The sequence below is a fragment of the Cydia pomonella genome, chromosome 3, assembly GCF_033807575.1.
Source record: "Cydia pomonella isolate Wapato2018A chromosome 3, ilCydPomo1, whole genome shotgun sequence".
Classification (NCBI taxonomy): domain Eukaryota; kingdom Metazoa; phylum Arthropoda; class Insecta; order Lepidoptera; family Tortricidae; genus Cydia; species Cydia pomonella.
The window spans coordinates 6,091,344-6,111,729 of record NC_084705.1 but is presented as its reverse complement, the minus strand read 5'-3'; the positions used below and the strand labels follow the sequence as shown (position 1 = coordinate 6,111,729).

The 20,386-nt window shown below is 37.3% G+C and overlaps 1 protein-coding gene and 1 long non-coding RNA gene across 5 annotated transcripts in view; one reads left to right on the top strand and one right to left on the bottom strand.

The window, feature by feature from the left end:
* Positions 1–2,212: 2,212 nt before the first annotated feature.
* LOC133515904 (tyrosine-protein kinase Fer) overlaps positions 2,213–20,386 on the top strand; it is a 67,039-nt gene continuing 48,865 nt past the window's right edge. For 2 of the 3 annotated variants that reach the window (XM_061848546.1, XM_061848547.1), the window contains exons 1-2: positions 2,214–2,699; positions 5,237–5,427. In XM_061848546.1, coding sequence (XP_061704530.1) covers positions 2,504–2,699; positions 5,237–5,427 — 387 coding nt within the window. In that variant the 5' untranslated portion in view covers positions 2,214–2,503. Of the gene's footprint in view, positions 2,700–5,236; positions 5,428–20,386 lie in introns of all 3 variants that reach the window. The other variant, XM_061848545.1, reaches the window with a different exon arrangement.
* LOC133515907 (uncharacterized) overlaps positions 10,841–20,386 on the bottom strand; it is a 76,787-nt gene continuing 67,241 nt past the window's right edge. Inside the window, exons 3-4 of one of the 2 annotated variants that reach the window (XR_009799131.1) lie at positions 14,863–20,073; positions 10,841–11,475 (exon numbers count right to left, since the gene is read on the bottom strand). This is a non-coding gene — a long non-coding RNA (uncharacterized LOC133515907). The remainder of the gene's footprint in view (positions 11,476–14,862; positions 20,074–20,386) is intronic. The other variant, XR_009799130.1, reaches the window with a different exon arrangement.

The following is a 20,386-nucleotide window of genomic DNA, read 5'->3' as shown; positions in this document are numbered from 1 at the left end:
ACATTTTGTGTCAATTACGTCCATTGCAATCTGATACTATGTCATACTATTCGAAATGACACAAAACATAATTAAAGTAAAAAGAAATGCGTACGTCGCATTTAATCGTTTAAATATGTCCATTGAATATTTTTGTGTCTTGTTAAGGCATTGCTTCATAAGATTTTTGATGATTTTGTTCTAACAGGCTGTTACCATTACAAAAGAATATTATAGTCATTAGAGTTCACATCTTATTGATTTAAAAGGCGGTATAAATAAGAAATATGAATTTGTGTTAGTTTCATCCATTGCATAAACAAATAATACAAAAATAATATTTGCGCTCAAACGAAGCTAGGAGACGGTTTGAATGCGGGCTTTAAATGGGCCATGCACATGCAGCGGGGGACCGCGGCGCGACCTTGGCGTGGCAAATACCTAGAATGACCAAATTATTATTTTTAGGTTTGGTATATAGTCTGGAAACTATATGTAAAAAATAAACAACATTAATATTCTTGTAAGCTCAGAAGTTATCGCTACCGTTCTATAGGGGTATTGTGGGTCTTTGAGTGTCACCAGTGTCACGTCGACCAAGCAGTGATCTATTGTGACGGCCCTTTAAAGTTAATTACTAATATCCGTTGAATTCGGGAAATTCTAGATTTTTTTAGGCCGTAATGCTCTGTACTGTACCTCATACGGTTGCAATCATGCCGCCCTAAGTAGGTATTTCTTTTTGATATTAGTGGTCCACAAGAACAGAGAATAACACCACTGAAATCTATAACCGCGAAGATCTAAGTGCGTCAATTGCTGAATTTTTTCTCTGTTACTGTAATTACGTCTTGATGAGAGTAAAAGAGAAAGATCCCGCAATTTGCGAATTTCAGTTTTTGCAGTAGGCCCCCTTAATCCTGGCAGAACCTGCATGTCGCATTCGCATCTTATTTCTTTCCAATTTGAAACATGTGTTTGTTCAACTTACAGTGTCTAGTCAATATTCTAGACACCGCACAGGTTTTATGTCTATTGAGCCCTAGAAGTTCCTTAGCGGTTTTGCTGTTGAACTCTTTGATTAGAGCTTTAGGGTGTTCTTGCCCTTTGACGAACTTTTACTAATCGATGTATATTTTATATATATAGGGTTAACCCGAAATAGCCGAAAGGGATAATGCCATACATTAGAAAGAGACAGCATGCTTTGTCGAGTTTGTCCCTGAATCGCTGTCAAACTTCGGTTTTGTAGGAAGTATTTTTTGTACGGTAGTATTCCAAGCATAGATAAAGCCTGACCAGTAATATATGATCACGCGCCATATTGCGGAATTTAATTGGAACTAAATTTTTCATACTAAATTGAACTGTCACCCTATACATGAAAATAACAGCGCCCTCTTAACAATGATCATATATTTCTGGTCGGCCTTTATAATAATCCTAAATATGGTTTCAGTATGAAATGACATGTGTGATCATAGTCATAGAGTCAGACCAAGCTAAGTTGGCAACGATTTTGATAGCCCAGCCTGTGCAAGTGTTAAATAAACGTCATAGTTTCATAAAAGTTTGATGTTTAAAATAACACTTGCATTGTCTGGGCTGTCAAAACCGCTGCCAACTTATCTTGGTCTGACTGTAGTCATACGCTTGCACATGTCATTCCGTACGGAAAATTCTGTGCGTCTGCGGCCAGGGTTACCACCATGTGACTATCAATATGGTCTGCCACTCCCGCCACGCCAGACCGGTTGTTAATTCTAGTTCCATTGGTATACAACGAGAGCGCTAGTAGTATAAGCGAAAATTTGAAGGGGACATTTTTTGTATGGAGTTATCGTTCTTCTCAGATGTGGTCTTAATTTCACCACGATTTCGCTTCAGCTTCCCTCACCTTACAACAAATTTCTTGGGATTTTAAATACATTGCAGAATTGAACTAAAACAAGATAGGATAAGTAGGATTAGCGAAAAGTTTGGGCATCGCGCACTGGCTCCCAAATATGATCCTACATATTACCTACCCGCAAATTGTTTCAATGTTATACAGTTATATTATATTATATAGCTATAGTTGGCAAAAGATTGCTGCTCCCCATTAAAAATAAGATTCCTATTCAAGCCCAAATAGTGCGTGTGCCGGCGCTGTGACTCCCGTGTCAAAGCCCGAGCTGCCTGCGGCGCACCGATTCGAGCGCCTCACTTCACCTCTCGAGCCTCGAGCCGGCGCCACGATCACGATAGATGGCATTCGGGTCGCGCGCCGCAACAGCACGGACGTACGCTGCAGTATCGCGCATTCACTTTTATCGTTAACAATATTTCAGCGTTCGTTTTTTGTTCAAATCCTTTTCTGTGCTCTCTTGACGCGAAGCTGAACAGATTTTTATTTTACAATTTGTTTTATTCTTTTGCTGTAAAGCTTTTTGTTGACGATGACATAAAAACAGTGCTGGTGACAAGGGTGATGTGAATTGTGTTGTGTTGTGATTGAGATGTGCCTTGTGTAGTTCTGGTTAGAATGGGGTATGCGTCGGCTGGCACGGGGCGGGCGGCGCACGAGGCGCTGCTGGCCCGGCAGGACGCCGAGCTGCGGCTCATGGAGACGATGAAGAGGAGTCTCCAGGCCAAGATGAAGAGCGACCGGGAATACGCCCTGGCACTCTCCGCGGCCGCTGCTCAGGGCCAGAAAATGGACAAATGCGAGGAACTTAACGGTACCTTCTTCTCCATTACTATACTGAATAACTGAACTTTGGTCCTGAAATGTACCTTAAAAAATTAACTAAGCCCGAGTTAATAGCAGTTATTGCCTAAATTAACGCTGGACACCGTGACAGAAACAGCTAAACTAACACGCCAACGTTATATTTAAATTATGAATCAAATAAAGTTCCCCATGAAAGTTCCTCACTGTCATTCGTCATGCTACCGTCCAATTTGTCGACATAAGAAACTTGTAGATTCAAATAAGCCACATAACTCTTGATGGCACAATTTATATAAGTGTAAGACACTTTTTTTGGTAAGTAACTATAAGAAATCATTTAACTGGATTAATGAAATAGGGTGCCTGTAGGGTTTATTGTACGGTCAACAAGACTGACAAGCGAATATGTCAGATTTTCCACTCCATATAGCAGTGACACTAGTTCACTAGTCTGTTCTGTATCTTTAGGTAGTAAAATAAACGCAAACAATGTGTTTTTACATTTTCGAGTATGAAACATTTGTCAGTTAAGAGGGATCTTTAGGTAGTAAAATAAACGTAAACAATGTGTATTTACATTTTCAGGCACTTGAAACATTTGTCAGTTAAGAGTAGCGTTGCCATTCGTCCGGGTTTCCCCGGATTTCTCCTAGTTTGGAGGGCGTCCGGGGAGGACTTCATTTGTAGTCCGGGTTTAAAAATTTAAAGCCTTAGGCCGGCCGCGACACACGCAGTCGCACAACCTGTTTAAAAAAATCTGTTGACATGTCCGGGTTCTGGGCTCTAAAATCCGGGGTTTTCACGCGTCTTGTCCTGGTTTCCAAATTTTAGAGATGGCAACCCTAGTTAAGAGAGATCTTTAGGTAGTAAAATAAACGTAAACAATGTGGTTTTACATTTTCGGGTACTTGAAACATTTGTCAGTTAAGAGGGATCTTTAGGTAGTAAAATAAACGTAAACAATGTGTTTTTACATTTTCGGGTAAGTACTTGAAACATTTGTCAGTTAAGAGGGATCTTTAGGTGGTAAAATAAACGTAAACAATGTGTTTTTACATTTTCGGGTACTTGAAACATTTGTCAGTTAAGAGGGAAATATACCACGTGACCGTCCACACAAAAAGAGAAAACGTTTTTCCACTTCTAAATATTTTCCATTGTCCATGATTTTTTACTAAGTATGTTATTGATACAATGAAATACTAGATTTATAGGTTTTCCGTTTTTTCAAAATTTGCAATACAAAAAAAATATCGAAGTCGTTTGTTCAGATTTAATTAGTGGAAAACGTTTTCTCCCGAAATGGAATTTCATAGAAAAAGTAGTATTTCGCTAGGATCGCAAAGCTATTCTTCCCTCTTAAGGGGCTCCCTAGCGCTAATGACCTTCGATTTCGATATGAATCCCTTAGTTTTCTAATGTTTTTTGTAGCTTATCATATCAACAGCAACGGCTTTAAGCAATATAGTATCCCATATTTACTTCAAAGTTCTTTGTCTTAGAGACAGAGAGAGTATTGAAGAACTGATAGCTGTTTGTCTTATAGTTCTATCTATAGTGCAAATGAAAATCGCGGAGAGCAAACTGCCTGGTTCTGTTGTCTCATCGTGCTATTTCATTTAGTCGTGAAATGTTTTCATCTACATACCCTCAAATGGCATAATATTCGATCTCGTTTTAGGTTCTTTACTAGGGCGAAGCAAATATTACAAAACCAAATTACTAATGATTAATCAAATCATTCCGATTTATTTATATATTAACAAAATAGCATGATTACAGCTGCTTCGTTGTTATGTCGAGTAAGTAATAGGTTCTGTAAGTTGTAACACATCGAGTTAAATTAATTAGGCGGGTCCACACAATTTGCTCGCGCACAAAACGCCTGTAGACCTGCCTCGTGAGCACGAGTCCGGTGCTCGCGCACAAAATGGCTAGTGTAGAACTGTAGATGTGCCTCGGGCGAATGCTCGGCCTGTGTAGACCCGCATATTGGCTTGAAGAATTTTCTTGCACAATAAAATACCTAATCGTGGTTTATTTACATTCTTTTAAATACCTAAAGAAACAGATATAGTAGGCAACATACTGCAATTACGAAAACCTGACACATGGCCAGGGTCAACCCAATCTTATTGTACGCTCTGGAACCAAATCAAAATGATGGGCAGAAATGTGTGGTTCGGGGAAGTCAAATCATAAACAAAGCTATGCTGCGAAGCTGTGTGAAGGTGACTCGAAAGTTACCTGATTTCAGTCTTTCACAGAGCTTCGATGTAGTTACATATTTCGATTAGCAATTTTATTGTAACCTAAATTATGAAAGTAAGGAAAACTTATTACTTATTATTGACAATTATTTACATAGACATTCTATTACTAAACATCTTTGATGGCAAAACATAAGCTATAGGTAGGTATCAAAAATTTTCCGATTATTTATTATTTAATTATTAATTCGTATCTCGGAGTGCAATGACTTCTCTCTCTGACTCGCTTTTCTGTCAGGGTTCCAAACCAAAAGAGTACCTATTTTGTTTCCAGGCTCAGTAATAGCGTCAGCCTGGCGCACCATGACTGAAGAGTGGGAGAACACGAGCCGGCAGATCAAGGCCAACGCCGAGGCGCTGGAGGCGCGCGCGCTGGACCGACTCACCTCGCTCATGGTGGAGCGGCGGAAGGCCCGCAAGGTCTACCAGGAGGACCACGCGAAGATATCCTCGCAGTTCACACAGGTTAGTTGTTCCGAACCCTTTCTACTGTACTTTATATTCTATATGGAGTTTTTTTTTGCTGGTCGCTCTGGACGCTTGTCCTACTTTTGCGTCTCTCCTGCCTGACTTTTCTCTCTTCGAATCTGTATATAGACGTCTCGCGAATTTCGCATCGATTGACGATGAACATTCTCTATTAGAAATCGAATATCCAGTCAACATTATCAAAATAGATTTGAATGCCAATTTAATTTGATTGTGCGTGAAATTATATCGTCTGCAACTTGTAGGTGTGTAGTCGTAGTTTTGAGGTCTAGATATATCTAGCTGACGGTTGCACGCTAAATACTTATAATTAAATTTGTGATCCCTAGATTCTAGACGCAGAATTCGCAGATGATATTTTTGACTACTCCTTTTGGAAATTTATACTCGTTTTGGCTTCTTATACTCAGAAATCTCAGAATATACATAACAAACATAAGGAGAAGGGTATCTCTCATATACGAGTACCTATACACGAAAATAATCTACAAGTTTACATTTAGAAACCTTAACGAGATAAATTCTATTAAAAGGCATGAAAAACGGCACATTTAAAACTTTAGTATTTAGCTAGTTCCTTTGTTAATGGGTCATGAGTAAACTGTCTTTGTCAACGTGCCCACACGCCTTCAAATCAAAACAATAAATTTTCGAACGACACACGACTATGACGACTAATGTCGCAAGCCGATAAACTTATCACCGTGTCGGATCACGTCTAGCTGTCGATAAGTAACTGACTCACCCACTTACGGGTTGCGGTATAAAACCGCTCGTAAATATTTTGTAATTGACGAAGGCTTTTAGCCGTAAAGTTTGTCAACAACTTTACTGTTTCGATGACACTCCGTATTCCATATTGTTTTATTTTTTCCTGCATTTTAAGCTTCTGACAAGTCACGTTACATTCATGTTGTTTAGACATTCCATGGTATTTTAAAATAAGGTTATGAAATTGTAAGCAATATCTAATCTAAATCATTAAATCATCATTCTTCTAGCCTCCAACTCAAAATTCCCTATCCAAAAGCAATGAGTGTAAGTAGACGTAAGACGGCGCTTTTCGCAAAACCAGATTTTTTGAAATATATATGTATTTTTTTAAAGATTTTTTATGCAGCACGTTGTATACGTAGCTTATTAATTATTACTAGCTTTATAAAACTAAAATTTGCATTGTACTTTCTTGCTCTCCGGCCTGTCTCGGACGTTGTTGTAATCATACTGCTCTTACATACATTTGAATGAATGTGTTAAGTGTTTGACCGTTACGACCGGTTGGGGTGGACGCTTAGCACTTTAATTGAAATGTTGTATGCATGTTCGAGTCTCATTGGCGCATACGTGGTTTTCAAAGGCACGGGAACTCATTCCCGCCTTGCTTCCTATCGCCGATCTAGTGGCACCACCCTGTTCGCTGTACATAATTAGGTCTGAGGCTAAACTATGTCGAGGCCAATTTCATCAGCTGTTAAATAGGATTTTCCAACCTGTTTATAACCGTATTTTTATGTAGGTTAAGCGATCGCATTCGATCCAGAGAATGATTAATGACGGTAAACGACGCGAACTAAATTATCGGACTTGGTCGTCTGATGATTGGACGATTAAATGCACCAGATATCAGGAACAGTGACACTGTAGTTTGCAGTACTTATAGCGTAAATTGAAATAAAAATGTTACTTTATAGGCAGGGTTGCCATAATTGGCTACTTGACAGTTTTTGGTAAATAATGTCAATCGATTTTGATGTTACTGATATGGAGTGTGGAATTAAGAGGAGTGGCATCTCTTATGGTAGAACTGTTGCAAGTGTCCAGCTGTCAGCTATAAATAATATTTCCAAATCTCTCCAGAGTAGCGCTAGAGTAGTAGAGTAGTTATTGACGGAGTGAATTGAGCTGTCTATGATTTGATCTTTTTGTTCAAGTATTCTAGGTATTGTAGGGCCACCTATTTAAGGTTTTTTGATGACACTTTTTGGTATATGGAGATTTATTTCCTTACCTCCACCTTCCGTAGTTACTGAGGATCAAATGTCTATATAGGACTCATGGCATTTAAGCAACACAAAGGTCAGAAATGAGAGTTGAAGTATGACGCTCGCACTCGAACGATTGAAACGCCTCTAACAAAATGATATTGTAATTTGACGTCAAATTACATTAGTCTGTCCTAAATATATGGAAAATCAAGAAAATTTCTATTTTTACCCCGAAATATTGCGTTTATGTATATAGTTGTTATACAATTTATTTTTTAATAAAATGTAAAAAATTGAATGGTACCATTTTCATTTTGAAAGTTAAAAATTATTTGAGACTTTGGAGTCTTTGTATTTATTATAATCTCAATATGCCTTTCTAAATTCCATTTTTTTTTATAATGGATGGCTCATTTTCTATTCATTTAGCTAAATTTTGTTATAATATGCAAAATGTGTCAAGTACCCAATTAATTGGAACGGATACGGGGCAATGGGGTAGTAATGGCGTTGTTACAGGGGTGCAAATACATGTTCCCATAGCTTTAACTAACATAGGTATGCAATGTGGTCAAGCAGAGATGATTGTGACCATTTATATACATATTCTAGAGTGGTATTGATGTACGGGACAAAAACTGGACGGGTAAAAATACGGGACGCGATACTTAAAAACAGTGACAATCCCGTATATACGGGATGTATGGCAACCCTATTTATAGGTACGTTAATAACTCGGACACATTTACTAAGATCGATTTAATAATTAAGTCATCATAACTATAATTATATTATAGGAATAGGTTTTCAAATCAAATTTAAATCAACTGTACAAAACCTTTTCAGCAGATATACTGATTTCAAAATGGTTATAACTTTGTGGTTGATTGTAATCCTAAACAAGACTTTGTGTTCTTGTTGTAAGCCAATATAATCTACATAATTTATTATATTCTCTTTTTGATTATTCTTTGGCTTACTTACTAGTAGCTTAGTTGCAGCTAATTAGCGTAGGTAAGTGGTTTTAACAATTTTACATAGGGATGGTTTATGTATTCAACATAAATTATTACACTTTGCACAAAATAAAATACTATTTTGCATGTATATTTTGACACAATTTAAATTTAATAAATCGGATAGAACTAAAATAAAAAACCGGTCAAGTACGAGTTCGTTTTACTCGCGCACCAAGGGTTCGGTACAAACTTTGAATTATTTGAATTTTTCAAATATTCCTTCATAAATATATTTTTTTCACTATGAATGAAAGCGTTGTTCATAACTATTCCAAATTTCAAATCGATAGCTTAAGTGGTTCTTGAGATTTATTAGAGATGTGACAGACAGACAGACAGCGCCATCCGTTAATTACTTCACACGTTTAAGAGGAGGGAGGCGGGTCAAGCAAATGTGATATGCTCTGACAAGGGGGAGGGGGAGTCACAAACTTTGTGACGTCACTTTAACTTCATCAGTACTTAACCGAAAAAATATTTAAGTTTTTTTATTCTCTGCATAGTTAAATAACAAGATTTTCGAACGACAATCCTTTTTACTCGTTTAATTATCTTTCCTATTAAGTTTTGGTTTATAAAATTACTGTGACGTCACAATCACAACAAGAGGTTTACCTTAGTTTGCCAAATGTGGCCAGGAGGGAGGTGTCAAAAAACCTAGAATTACGTGTGACGTAATTAATGGATGACCCCATTGACTAGTAGGAGAATACCCTATTGAAGTTCCTATCTACATATTTTAATTGTTATAAAACATACTGTCCTGAACATTATTCTTACATAGGATATTCACGTAGGTCATTATGTACCTATATCATAGGATCATAGCGAATTGCAAGGTTATAATTCCCGTTCTGCTCGCTAATCGGGCTTATTGCCAATTTTTGGCAGCGTGGTGTAAATAAAAATGCTTTTATAACTGGATCTTCTTGCTCAAACTCTCATCCATCTTTCGTTTGAAGTTTGAATCTTATTCTGCTCCGTGAAAGGCTGCTTTTTCAATTACAAAATTAATCATATAGGTACGAGATTGTAACGTTTGTATTCCCTCTTGAAATTGTGACGCTGGCCTAGTATTCCGAATGCTCATTTGTAATATTATACAACAGATGTTGGCTCTGAAATATTTTCATGTTTTAAGTTGTTCCAGTCTTTAACAGCGTTTAATCTGTGGTTCTACTTCGTTTGTTTCAAGGTGGTCTTACTATCTCGCGTTACGAAGGTACATCGTACAAAGATTCATACAGTCGAGTTCGTTTATTTACTTGTAAACTGGACCAAATATCGAGTAAAGCATTTTTGAATAATCTGATGTCGGTCATTTAACTCTCGGTTTCTTTTCAATCCTACATTAAAATTGTCATCGACTGTACTGGGCTGTAGAGTCATTTGTATGTAGGGAATGCACTTCAGTTAATGAATGACTGACATTAGAGTCCGCAGTAACGACCTCCTGGAATGCGTGGGCCTATCCCCGTAGAATGACAATAGCTGCAGGTCATTGTCTGGTTCAACATGAAAATTTAGCGTGACACGCGTACTTTAGATGTTGGAGAACAAAGGAATACTTATCTGAGCAAAGCAGCACGGTTCTGAGTAAAACATGGATTTTTAGATAAAAACCACCGACCACTATAATTTGTGTAAACCAATTACAAGGCACATTTACCGTAATATCCTAAAAAGGAAAGCTTAGCAGAGATTGATCGGTAAACAAAGCTGCCCAGACATAACTGCATCCCAACAGAGTTTAAAAATAACCTGTCTTGTCGGCGCTCTCGCTCAGGTACACTAGGTGTTTACGAGCTAGAAAAGGACACAAGACACGCTATGATCTTCGTAAATGAGTCGGATAAAGTGCCGGGATTGGCTGCAGCACCTGTCACCGTTCATTGGCCTGCGCCCGGCGCGTGCACCGACGTCTTACATGTTTTTATTGCAGTGCCATTATTTCCACTAGCTTTTTGTTGACAAATTTATCCTAGAGTTCCGAAGTTGAATGTATTTATACTCTCGCCCAGTAATCTTAGAGATGGCTAGGCAAGGTAGCCCTTGTATTCAAAACGTATTTAACTATGAACCGAACATCTAAAGTAACGAAATACATCCCTTCAATCATCATAATTCGGATTTCCGGCCCTACCTTTATTTTTCATAATTTTCCGTAAAGATGGATTGACTCAATAAAGTAATGTTTATAATTGTCCAGGCGGTTTTGTTTGAAGTTAAGGTTTTATTAAGAGTGAAGTATACCACGTGATCGTCCATACAAAAAGAGAAAACGTTTTTTCACTTCTAAATATTTTCCATTCTACATGTTTTTTTAGTAAGAATGTTATTGACACAATGAAAAACTAGGTTTTAAATTTATTCAAAATTTGCAAAACAAAAAAAAAATTCTACAATATATTATGTTGTAACGATCGACAAAAAAATCCAAGTGTCTTGTTAAGATTTAGTTAGTGGAAACCGTTTTCTCGTGAAACGGAATTTCATAGAAAAATTACCGTTATTTCTTTCAATCAATCAATCAATCATTTATTTATGTGCAAAAATACAGTAACATACGGTGTTAGGACTATTCAGGTACAATGTGTATTTTGCTTGCAAGCAAGCGTGCAAATATAATGTGTCAAATCTAAGCATTGAAAAATAACAAAATTGAAATAAAGACATTAGCATAAATAGTTAGAGAATTAGAAAAATTAGGAAAAAATTCGTTGGACTCGAAAATCTATTCTTCCCTCTTTACTCCTGAGACACAGAAGCAGTTGTTTTTTTTTTTTAATTTCGAATTTTTTAGTTACTCTATAAAAGTTCAGAATAGGTTGTAGAACTTGTAGAATTAGTACAAAATAATGTTGTACGTGCTGATGGGTCAGATAGCACATGCAAAAAGACCTGTGGGGCGCCCGATATTAAGATTTAAAGACTTGCAAGCGTAACATGGAATGCTATGGCATCGTTACCGGTGCTTGGGAAGAACGTGCTGCTGTGTGAACGAAGTGTGGCTGGAAAACCTGAAACACAAAAGGACAAGCGTTATAAGCGATAGGCTTGTATAGTGCGGAAATGCATTGATCGTCTCAACCGCCCTTGATACAGCATTGCAACAATCATCCGTCAGGGATGGATAATTGTCCAGGCAGCTCTTTTGGAAGTTAAAATTTCATTAAGTATGTATTCTCCTGAGACACAGAAACAGTTCTGTTTTTGAATTTGGAACATTATTTACTCACCGAAATGGAACTGTCGATGATGATTATAAACTGAACAACGAAACTCTTTCTTAATTAAACCGTGTTTGGGCTAATTATAATTAATATAACATTTAGATAGGTACTACTAGCATGACCAATCAATAGAGCTGTTTAAATAATGGTGCTCCCACATTGGTTGTTTTAAAATGTTATACAATATCGTGTGACAGGGACATCATGATAGTATTGATAGTAATTTATTGTGTTGTCCCCTGTCACAGGATGTTAAATAACATTTTATACCAGCCATTGTGGTAGCATCGTACCTGACCATATACATTTTTTGAATTTTTAAATTATTACTGTTGGTCGTAGTGCTAAGTCAGTTATTATTATTATCGCATGATTTTTATCTAATCGTGTACCTAGGTGATCATTTGCTTAAAGTTCGCGATGCTAAATATGTACACATATAGGGGTCATCCATTAATTACGTTGCATGAATTTCTAGGTTTTTTGACCCCTCCCCCCTCCTTGTCACACTTGGTCACATTTGGCAAACCCTTCTCCCCTGGTGTGACGTCACATTTTTCGAATAGGTATTGAATTTTATATTTTATCAAAATATTTTTTTAATATTATATCTTTCTTTCACCGGTCTCCCTCATTGAAGTCGGTTTTTAGGGTTCCGTAGCCAAATGGCAAAAAACGGAACCCTTATAGATTCGTCATGTCCGTCTGTCTGTCCGATTATGTCACAGCCACTTTTTTCCGAAACTATAAGAGCTATACTGTTCAAACTTGGTAAGTAGATGTATTCTATGAACCGCATTAAGATTTTTACACAAAAATAGAAAAAAAAACAATAAATTTTGGGGGTTCCCCATACTTAGAACTGAAACTCAAAAGATCTTTTTTCGTCAAACCCATACGTGTGGGGTATCTATGGATAGGTCTTTAAAAATGATATTGAGGTTTCTAATAATATAATAGTTTGCGCGAGAGACACTTCCAAAGTGGTAAAATGTGTCCCCCCCCCGTAACTTCTAAAATAACAGAATGAAAAATCTAAAAAATATTTATACATTGCCATGCAAACTTCCACCGAAAATTGGTTTGAACGAGATCTAGTAAGTAGTTTTTTTTTATACCTCATAAAATTTAAAAAAAAAAAAAAATTCATCAAACCCATACGTGTGGGGTATCTATAGATAGGTCTTTAAAAATAATATGTAGGTTTCTAATATCATTTTTTTCTAAACTGAATAGTTTGCGCGAGAGACACTTCCAAAGTGAAAAAATGTGTCCCCCCCCCCTGTAACTTCTAAAATAACAAAATGAAAAATCGAAATATAAAAAAAAATATGATATACATTACCATGCAAATTTCCACCGAAAATTGGTTTGAACGAGATCTGGTAAGTAGTTTTCTAGTATGATGTTTAAAGTGACGTCACAAAGTTTGTGACACCCCCCTCCCCCTTTTCACAACATGTCACATTTTCTTAACGGGGGTGAGGGAGGGGTCCGTACTCCTAAACGTAAAATGTAATGAACCCTAAAGATCGGCTACCTTTTATACTACGTCGGTGGCAAACAAGCATACGGCCTGCCTGATGGTAAGCAGTCTCCGTAGCCTATGTACACCTGCAACTCCAGAGGAGTTACATGCGCGTTGCCGACCCTAACCCCACCCCCCTCGTTGAGCCTACTTATGAAATACACGTGCAACGCGACAACGTTGGATTTCCCCTCGTCCAACTTCCAAGCAGTCTTAACGCATGACTTTTAAATGTAATGCGAAATATCTTGACTCATAACGTCAAACATTCTATGAAGTTAAATCTGTATCGATAGTGTAATGAGTATATATAACATCAGTGTTGACGTGTCAGTCAATGTTGTTGAATACGAGTATGTTGCAGCGGATGTGGCCCAGTTACTTCGGTTACAGAGATCGAGCAACCCATCCGTGGTCGAGTAGAGATGTGGGATCTAGGCCGATTGTCTCGACTTCCCTATTTCTGGGAAGCTACTATGTGTGCCCATTTAAGATTGAGATAAGTTTTTCATTTCTTGCTTATAGGTTGCGGATCAATTTAAGCCATAAAAAGGAATCGCCACCATTAATAAGTAGACCATGGTAATCGCCCGTTTAGGCTTTGCTCAGTGCCCCTGTGCCCCAATGTAATGTATACAGGATATGCTAAGTATAGACAGAAAGCATCGTACCTATATATATTAATCAGTGTTCTTCTCATTTTTCAAATCTCTTGCTTAAATTTCTTACTTAGATTAATTTGTCTGATAAGTTGTCACTCAGTACACACTGACACTTTCCACAATTTTTAATGACCTCAAACACGGATCTTCAATGATTTGCGATTACTTTGCGATGACTCATGTAAAGCTAAGGTAGATTTTCACAATACCTTGACGCATGGCTCCTCCAACGTTCTATACGTCAAGGATTGAATTTCAAAACGGTAGTGGTAGTGAGTAAACATTCTTAAAGATAATCCAATAGGTATTACTAATACTAATCAATATTTATTTTCAGTTCCTAAGAAAAAATAATGCCAAAAATTAACCATGGGCTGGTTATAGTACCTAAACTAAAACAATCACAAATAAGTAGAGTATTAAACCGCAAATTACATTGTAAGCTAATGAGCTGGATTCATTTCTCTTCATCCATGTAGGCCGACTGAGATCTGAGAAGCAACTAGGCCAAACTGCTGGTTTCAAATGAATCCTGCTATTTCTGTAAATGAATAGGCGAGTGTATACTTTGTTTTCTGACTTTTCTGTATACTTTTGAAAACAACAGGTAATTTCACAAATTGCAGTCTTTGTAGACGGTAGTTCTATAAATTATTTTACTCAACTCAAACGTATCCAAAAATTACGTCAATATGTTTATGATTTAACTAATACACTACGAAAACTCTCTGTTGGAACGTCGAGAAAATAATTGAAATAACCTATAATATCTCTAATTTCTCAGCCTCTGGTCACATAATATAAAATTAAAAAATCCATCATAAAATGGGCCCACAAAATATTGTGCTGCGTTTGACACATTATTGATTGGTTTTGTATTTGGCAAACAGCCACGTGTTTTTGCGACATTGCATTATTTTAGTACTCTATCTTGATAAAACTAACTAACCGATATATTTATCGTGAACATTCTTGCGTCGTTACCTTGGGCCTTCGTTTCAGTTCCTCATTTGCTGGTATAACTACTTATCTACTTTCGTTGCAAATTCGAGAAGGCTATAGAATACAAACATAATGCTTGATTTCATGTAAGTCGTTATATTTTTGCATTTCGGTTAAGGAAATGTCAAGTCGCCCCACATATCGGAGTCTATCCCGCTTTTGGCTGACACCAATAAAGTGGTCCCTCTTATTCTAGTCCTATCCTTTTCCGACATGGTTGAAGTTGAAAAGAGATAGCAGCTGATATACTTAAGTGAAGCTAGTCTGTTCGATGCGACTTCTCTTTGTTATTGCGCAAGATCGAACCGTCTCATTAGTGGGCCGGCCGCGAGGGGAAAGTGAAATCAGTCGATGAGTGAAAGTCTCCCATCGCCGTTATCTAATTTTGATAGTTCGGCAACAGGTTGGCGTGACGTCACACCTGCTCGGGTTGCGGATGTTACAGCGATTAACTAACATCGAGGATAGTCTTGACATTGAAAGTTTCCAACTAATTGTAGCCGTGGTCTTTGTAGTCACCAGATTGTGCAAAAATAACCTTTGACGTTTAGTGCCGTTGGATCGCTATAATTTGTAAAGTGCTCATAGCTAAAATGTACAATACAATTACACGCGTCAAACAATAAAAAATCATATACAAGAGAAGATGGTTATACGTATACGTCATCAATGTTATCATCAATTTACTTCACATAGCGTTGGAAGAAATAAAAACGTAAAACAAGTATAAGATGTGGATGAGGTTTTTGAATAAACCCATCTGCTGGTTGGCAATGCATATTCATATTCATATTCGTTTATTTGTATTAATAATACATTGTCAGTGTTACATTTTTATTAGGTACATAGGTGCAAGATGGATGTCAAACATAATTACATTAGTACAAAGGAAGATACAACAATAAAAATACAAAACATGTCATTATAAAGAATAATTAAACATAATACATTAATAGGCTATTCATCTAAGAATTCAGCTACGGAATAATAACCTGCACCGGAATGTATAACCTTAATTTGAGGACTATAACATTATAGTTAGTTTATACTGGGAGTAGCCCTCGAGCATTAGTAACTGCAGCTATTTTAAATTTTACCGTAAGCCAAAAGTATCTAAATAGGTATTTAGCTTGATTATAAAGTAAAATTTAAGAAGCGCTAAAATGTTTTGCCATTTAACTTACAAATGGCGAAACATTTTAGCGCTTTTTAATATTTTTTTTATTGCTAATAACGTATCATGATAAGTATGAGCCAGCAAAACACAATTCCTCAAGAGTAAATTATGCATTGCAATTGAATGCATACGTAAGTTTATCGTGAACACAAAGAGTCTTTATCTACCACATTCCAAGCACAGTTGTTCCAAACGGTTATCCGTCAGGAATTCCTTTTACCACTGCAAATATCAAGGCTGTCTCTGACGAGATAACAAGTGCAACACAAGTGTGCTTATTTCATAGATAATGATTAATCCTTAATAAGACAAGGGGAATATATTTATCACCATCATTTCGACTATATTTTTTTTTTTTAAAAACAAAGCTCTATATTGTATGTCGTAAATATATTATCCACCATCATTTCGACTCTATGAAAAAAAAAATTGGTTCAAATTGGCTTAATTTTGGACACATTTCTATTTTATTAAGGGTTAATTTTGCGTATTTTAAAATGAAAGTTTATTTCACACGGGTACATCACAGAACACAATTCACTACACTTGTCACCATATGAATATATTCTTTCTTAACTTCTGCTTTAGCTTTCCGATAAATGTCATTTTTGTCGGCATTTTCATGTCCTGTTTTGCAATAACTAATATCTTGTTTTCTTCTTTCCAAAGATCGGTGACCAGGTTGATGGTTCCCGAATTCTGGTGAACCGTCACAGTGCAGTTCACTCCAACCATTTGTATTTCGCCTTCGTTCTTATCGGCCTCCACATTATTGTTATTTCCTATAATCCGTAGTCGTGTTTTGTTCTCGTGTATTTTGATCGTCAAATTGTTTCCCGTCACCGAATATTTCTTCATTGTGGTCGTTTCAGAGGAGATCGGGCAAATGAGTGATCGTTGTTGGCTGTAGCTGTTTTATTTGCGATATGTTTCTTCGAGATAGCAAATCCAGTTAGCAGTTCTTCCCCTGTTTGATGAGTTGACTTGTTATCATCTGTAGGTCATATCATTGCCGATCCGTTATGACATCATTATTTTCTTTTGGGGTTAGCCGACTTGCGTGTGCTTAAGGCATAACACAAGGTGTCCATTTAGTCACCTGCAATAATTACCGTAGTGAATATTTAGGTCATACTGAGCAACTTTTACTATGGGGCCAATTACAAAATCGAAAACAAAATATATTTTTCATATATTTTGGCTGTCTGACCTTGACATTTTCTATGGGAGAGTAAATTTTTCGCGGTTTCGGGGTTATTCTCATAGTAAAAGTTGCTCAGTATGACCTATATATTCAGCCCGAAAATTATTGCAGGTGACTAAATAAACACCCTGTATACTAACCATTGTTCGTCGCTACATCTTCTATATCTTAAACTGTAGACGTTTCCCAAAAACATATAATATCGTGCGGATGTAGGAAGGATAATTGCGTTGCGAGTTATAGTAATGAATGGCAATATAGCGAGACAAGCAATTCAGGCAAACTATTTGAGTTTAATAACTCGTAAGTTTCAAGTCTGTACCCCTAGTGTAAATTTAGTCGATAGCGAAACGTGACGTACGCGTTTGCGTTAAGTCTCATTTTGTATGGGTTTTTGAACAGCGCGCCAAGCGGGACGTTTTGGAAAGTCAAAAATCTCATACAAAATGACACTTAACGCAAACGCGTACGTCACGTTTCGCTGTCGAAAATATTTACACTAGGGGTACTGAACCCTGTACCCCTAGTGTAAATAAATTCGATTTTGAAACGTGACGTACGCGTTTGCGTTTAGTCTCATTTTGTATTGGATTTAGAAAGAGCGCGCCAAGCGGGACGTTTTGGAAACTTAAAATCCTATACAAAATGAGACTTAACGCAAACGCGTTCGTCACGTTATGATGTCGATAAAATTTACACTAGGGGTACTGATCTGTTTTGTAACCGCATGGCCGGACGCGCACTAGTATATGTAATCTGGGTCTCCAATTACGCATAATTATTATGGACCTCGAGGTGACAGTTATATTGGTCTACCCGAGTTTATATGCTCAGAGAGCATGAGAATGGCAATCCTTTTCCCACGGCCGCGGCGGGTATTGTTGCACCCTGCTGGCGTGGCGGCTGGCCCTGGTGCCGCGCTAACATATAGCATCAAGATCAAGAACCATACCGATACTGATTTCGACCCGCTAAGTTCGTGTTCTTTTCTCACTCTCACTGAGCGTAAGCGTGACCAAGATGGAAGTGCGTGCCTTGGGTTGGGTATCATGTTTCTAAATTTAAATATTTGTACGCCCTGTTTAAAATAAAAAGTAATCGATACGTTCCCTCAAACATGATATTGCCGATTTTTAGAACCAATGTTCATATTTTTAGCTTTTGTGCATAATTTGTTACAAACTTTTAAAGAGCTATATTTACTTGTCTTTGCTAGTTTGACACAGTGTTACTTGGGCAACTGAGTTGGGCAGATTCTCGACGCTTGCCTACTCTTGAAATCTTAACCGTGTTTGTTCTAAGGGCATACAAAATAGAGCTTTGTTAAAAATATGTTAACGCCACCTAGGAACGAAGTAGCTTTTAGTTCTTTAGAGAAAATTCCACTTTTTCCAATGAACAAGCCGAGGATAAAACCCTGGCCTGGCATTGCAGACTAAGCTCTTGCGATTAATTTCGTTCCTCTGGGGTCATATTGTCTAGTTGACAGTCGACTTACGGTCAATTGCTTAATTTAAAAATGTGGGTCTATGACAGTATATTTTAGACTTAAAATAACCTTTATACGAATACCGCATATCTTCTTAAATGCTCCATAATGCAGAGATTGCGGAATCATGATAAGAGAGTCCATATATGGTTCGTAATTTTATGTATAGGATACGTGCATTGTTTTACATTTATAATCTCTTATTGTGTGTTTAATATAGCAGTTGGCCAACAATCCATATTTAATTATTTATTAGTACGTTATTAAGAGACAAATGTAATATTCATAATTTATATCTATTCTACCTAATACCTACTTACTATACTTATCTGCAAGTAGTCGGGGCTTTACTCGATTCTGATTTCTTAGAAACTCGATGAACAAAATAATTACTTATAAATACTTACGTAAGATCATAATTACTTCCATTCATTCCTGCTGGCAGATTTTTGTTAAGACGTGTTTAGGTCATAATTATAGGTAGTAATTCTATATCATTTTTGACACTGACAGATCAGTATCATATCGGAAACAGATCGACTAAAAACTAAAACTCGAATTGGCCTATCTGTCATTGATTGCAGCTGCATAATTCAGTTGTAAAGTGATACCTGCTGTTTCGCTGTAGCTATCTATGTACGGTCACGGTCAGCTGTAGAGATAGTTGACCGCCCCTGCAAACAAATTTCTATCCAGGGGGGGTTAGTTGTCTCTCCAGCTGACTGTACTATATCATTTCGCAACCAAGAAGCATGTACTGAATATCCAAGTAAAATAAAATGATACGTAAATTGAGTAGTACATAGTTTATTTGCTATAATGAAATATTTAGATATACCTAACCTTGATTTCCCTATAACTTAGCCGCTTAAACTATTCTAACTCTGTTCCGGCCAGTCGGCCATATTCATTCACTTATGCCGCCCACTTTTGAAGCGATTGATCCGAACTTCCCAGAAATGAGACCGTGAAGCAATTTGCAGGTTTTATCGATCGATCGTTAATGTATTCTGTTTCGTCTTCGGCTATATGCAGTAAAGTGCTTAAGGTCTGTACTCACTAAAATAATCTTCTGATTACTGTTCCAAAAGACTGTTGATATGCCCAAATTACAGATCGTCATATCAGCTGACACCTAATCTTCTACGGCTGAACAATGGCCTCCCACACTACCCTGCAATCTTGACCAGATCCTCAGCTCATATAGTCCCTTCGATGAGGCAGAGGCCGTCTACAGTGTTTTTTCATGCCAATCGGTCTTGAGATTCTTGCTTGGTTCCACTCCAGACTTCCCAGATAAGGAAGCCTAGCCAGGAAAATAGCCTGAAAAAGAAATCTTACCTTATATTGTATATGTCATTACGATAAATGTTTACGATGAGAATGGTAACATACTGTGTAGTGGACACTCAGCTTTACTCTGACTTTGAGGTGCCGCAAGCCGCTGTTTACTTATTTTGAAGCAACCGAACTCGCGCCGCCGACGGTCGCTCGTTAGAGCTTCTTCCAGACCTGTTATTTGTGTCTGACCGCCTCTATCAACCATACTTCTGTAAAACTCTTATCTCACTGCTTCTTATACCATTAAAAGCGGCCTTGTTGTGTGTGTAATAACGTTTATGTTTGGATGTAGCTT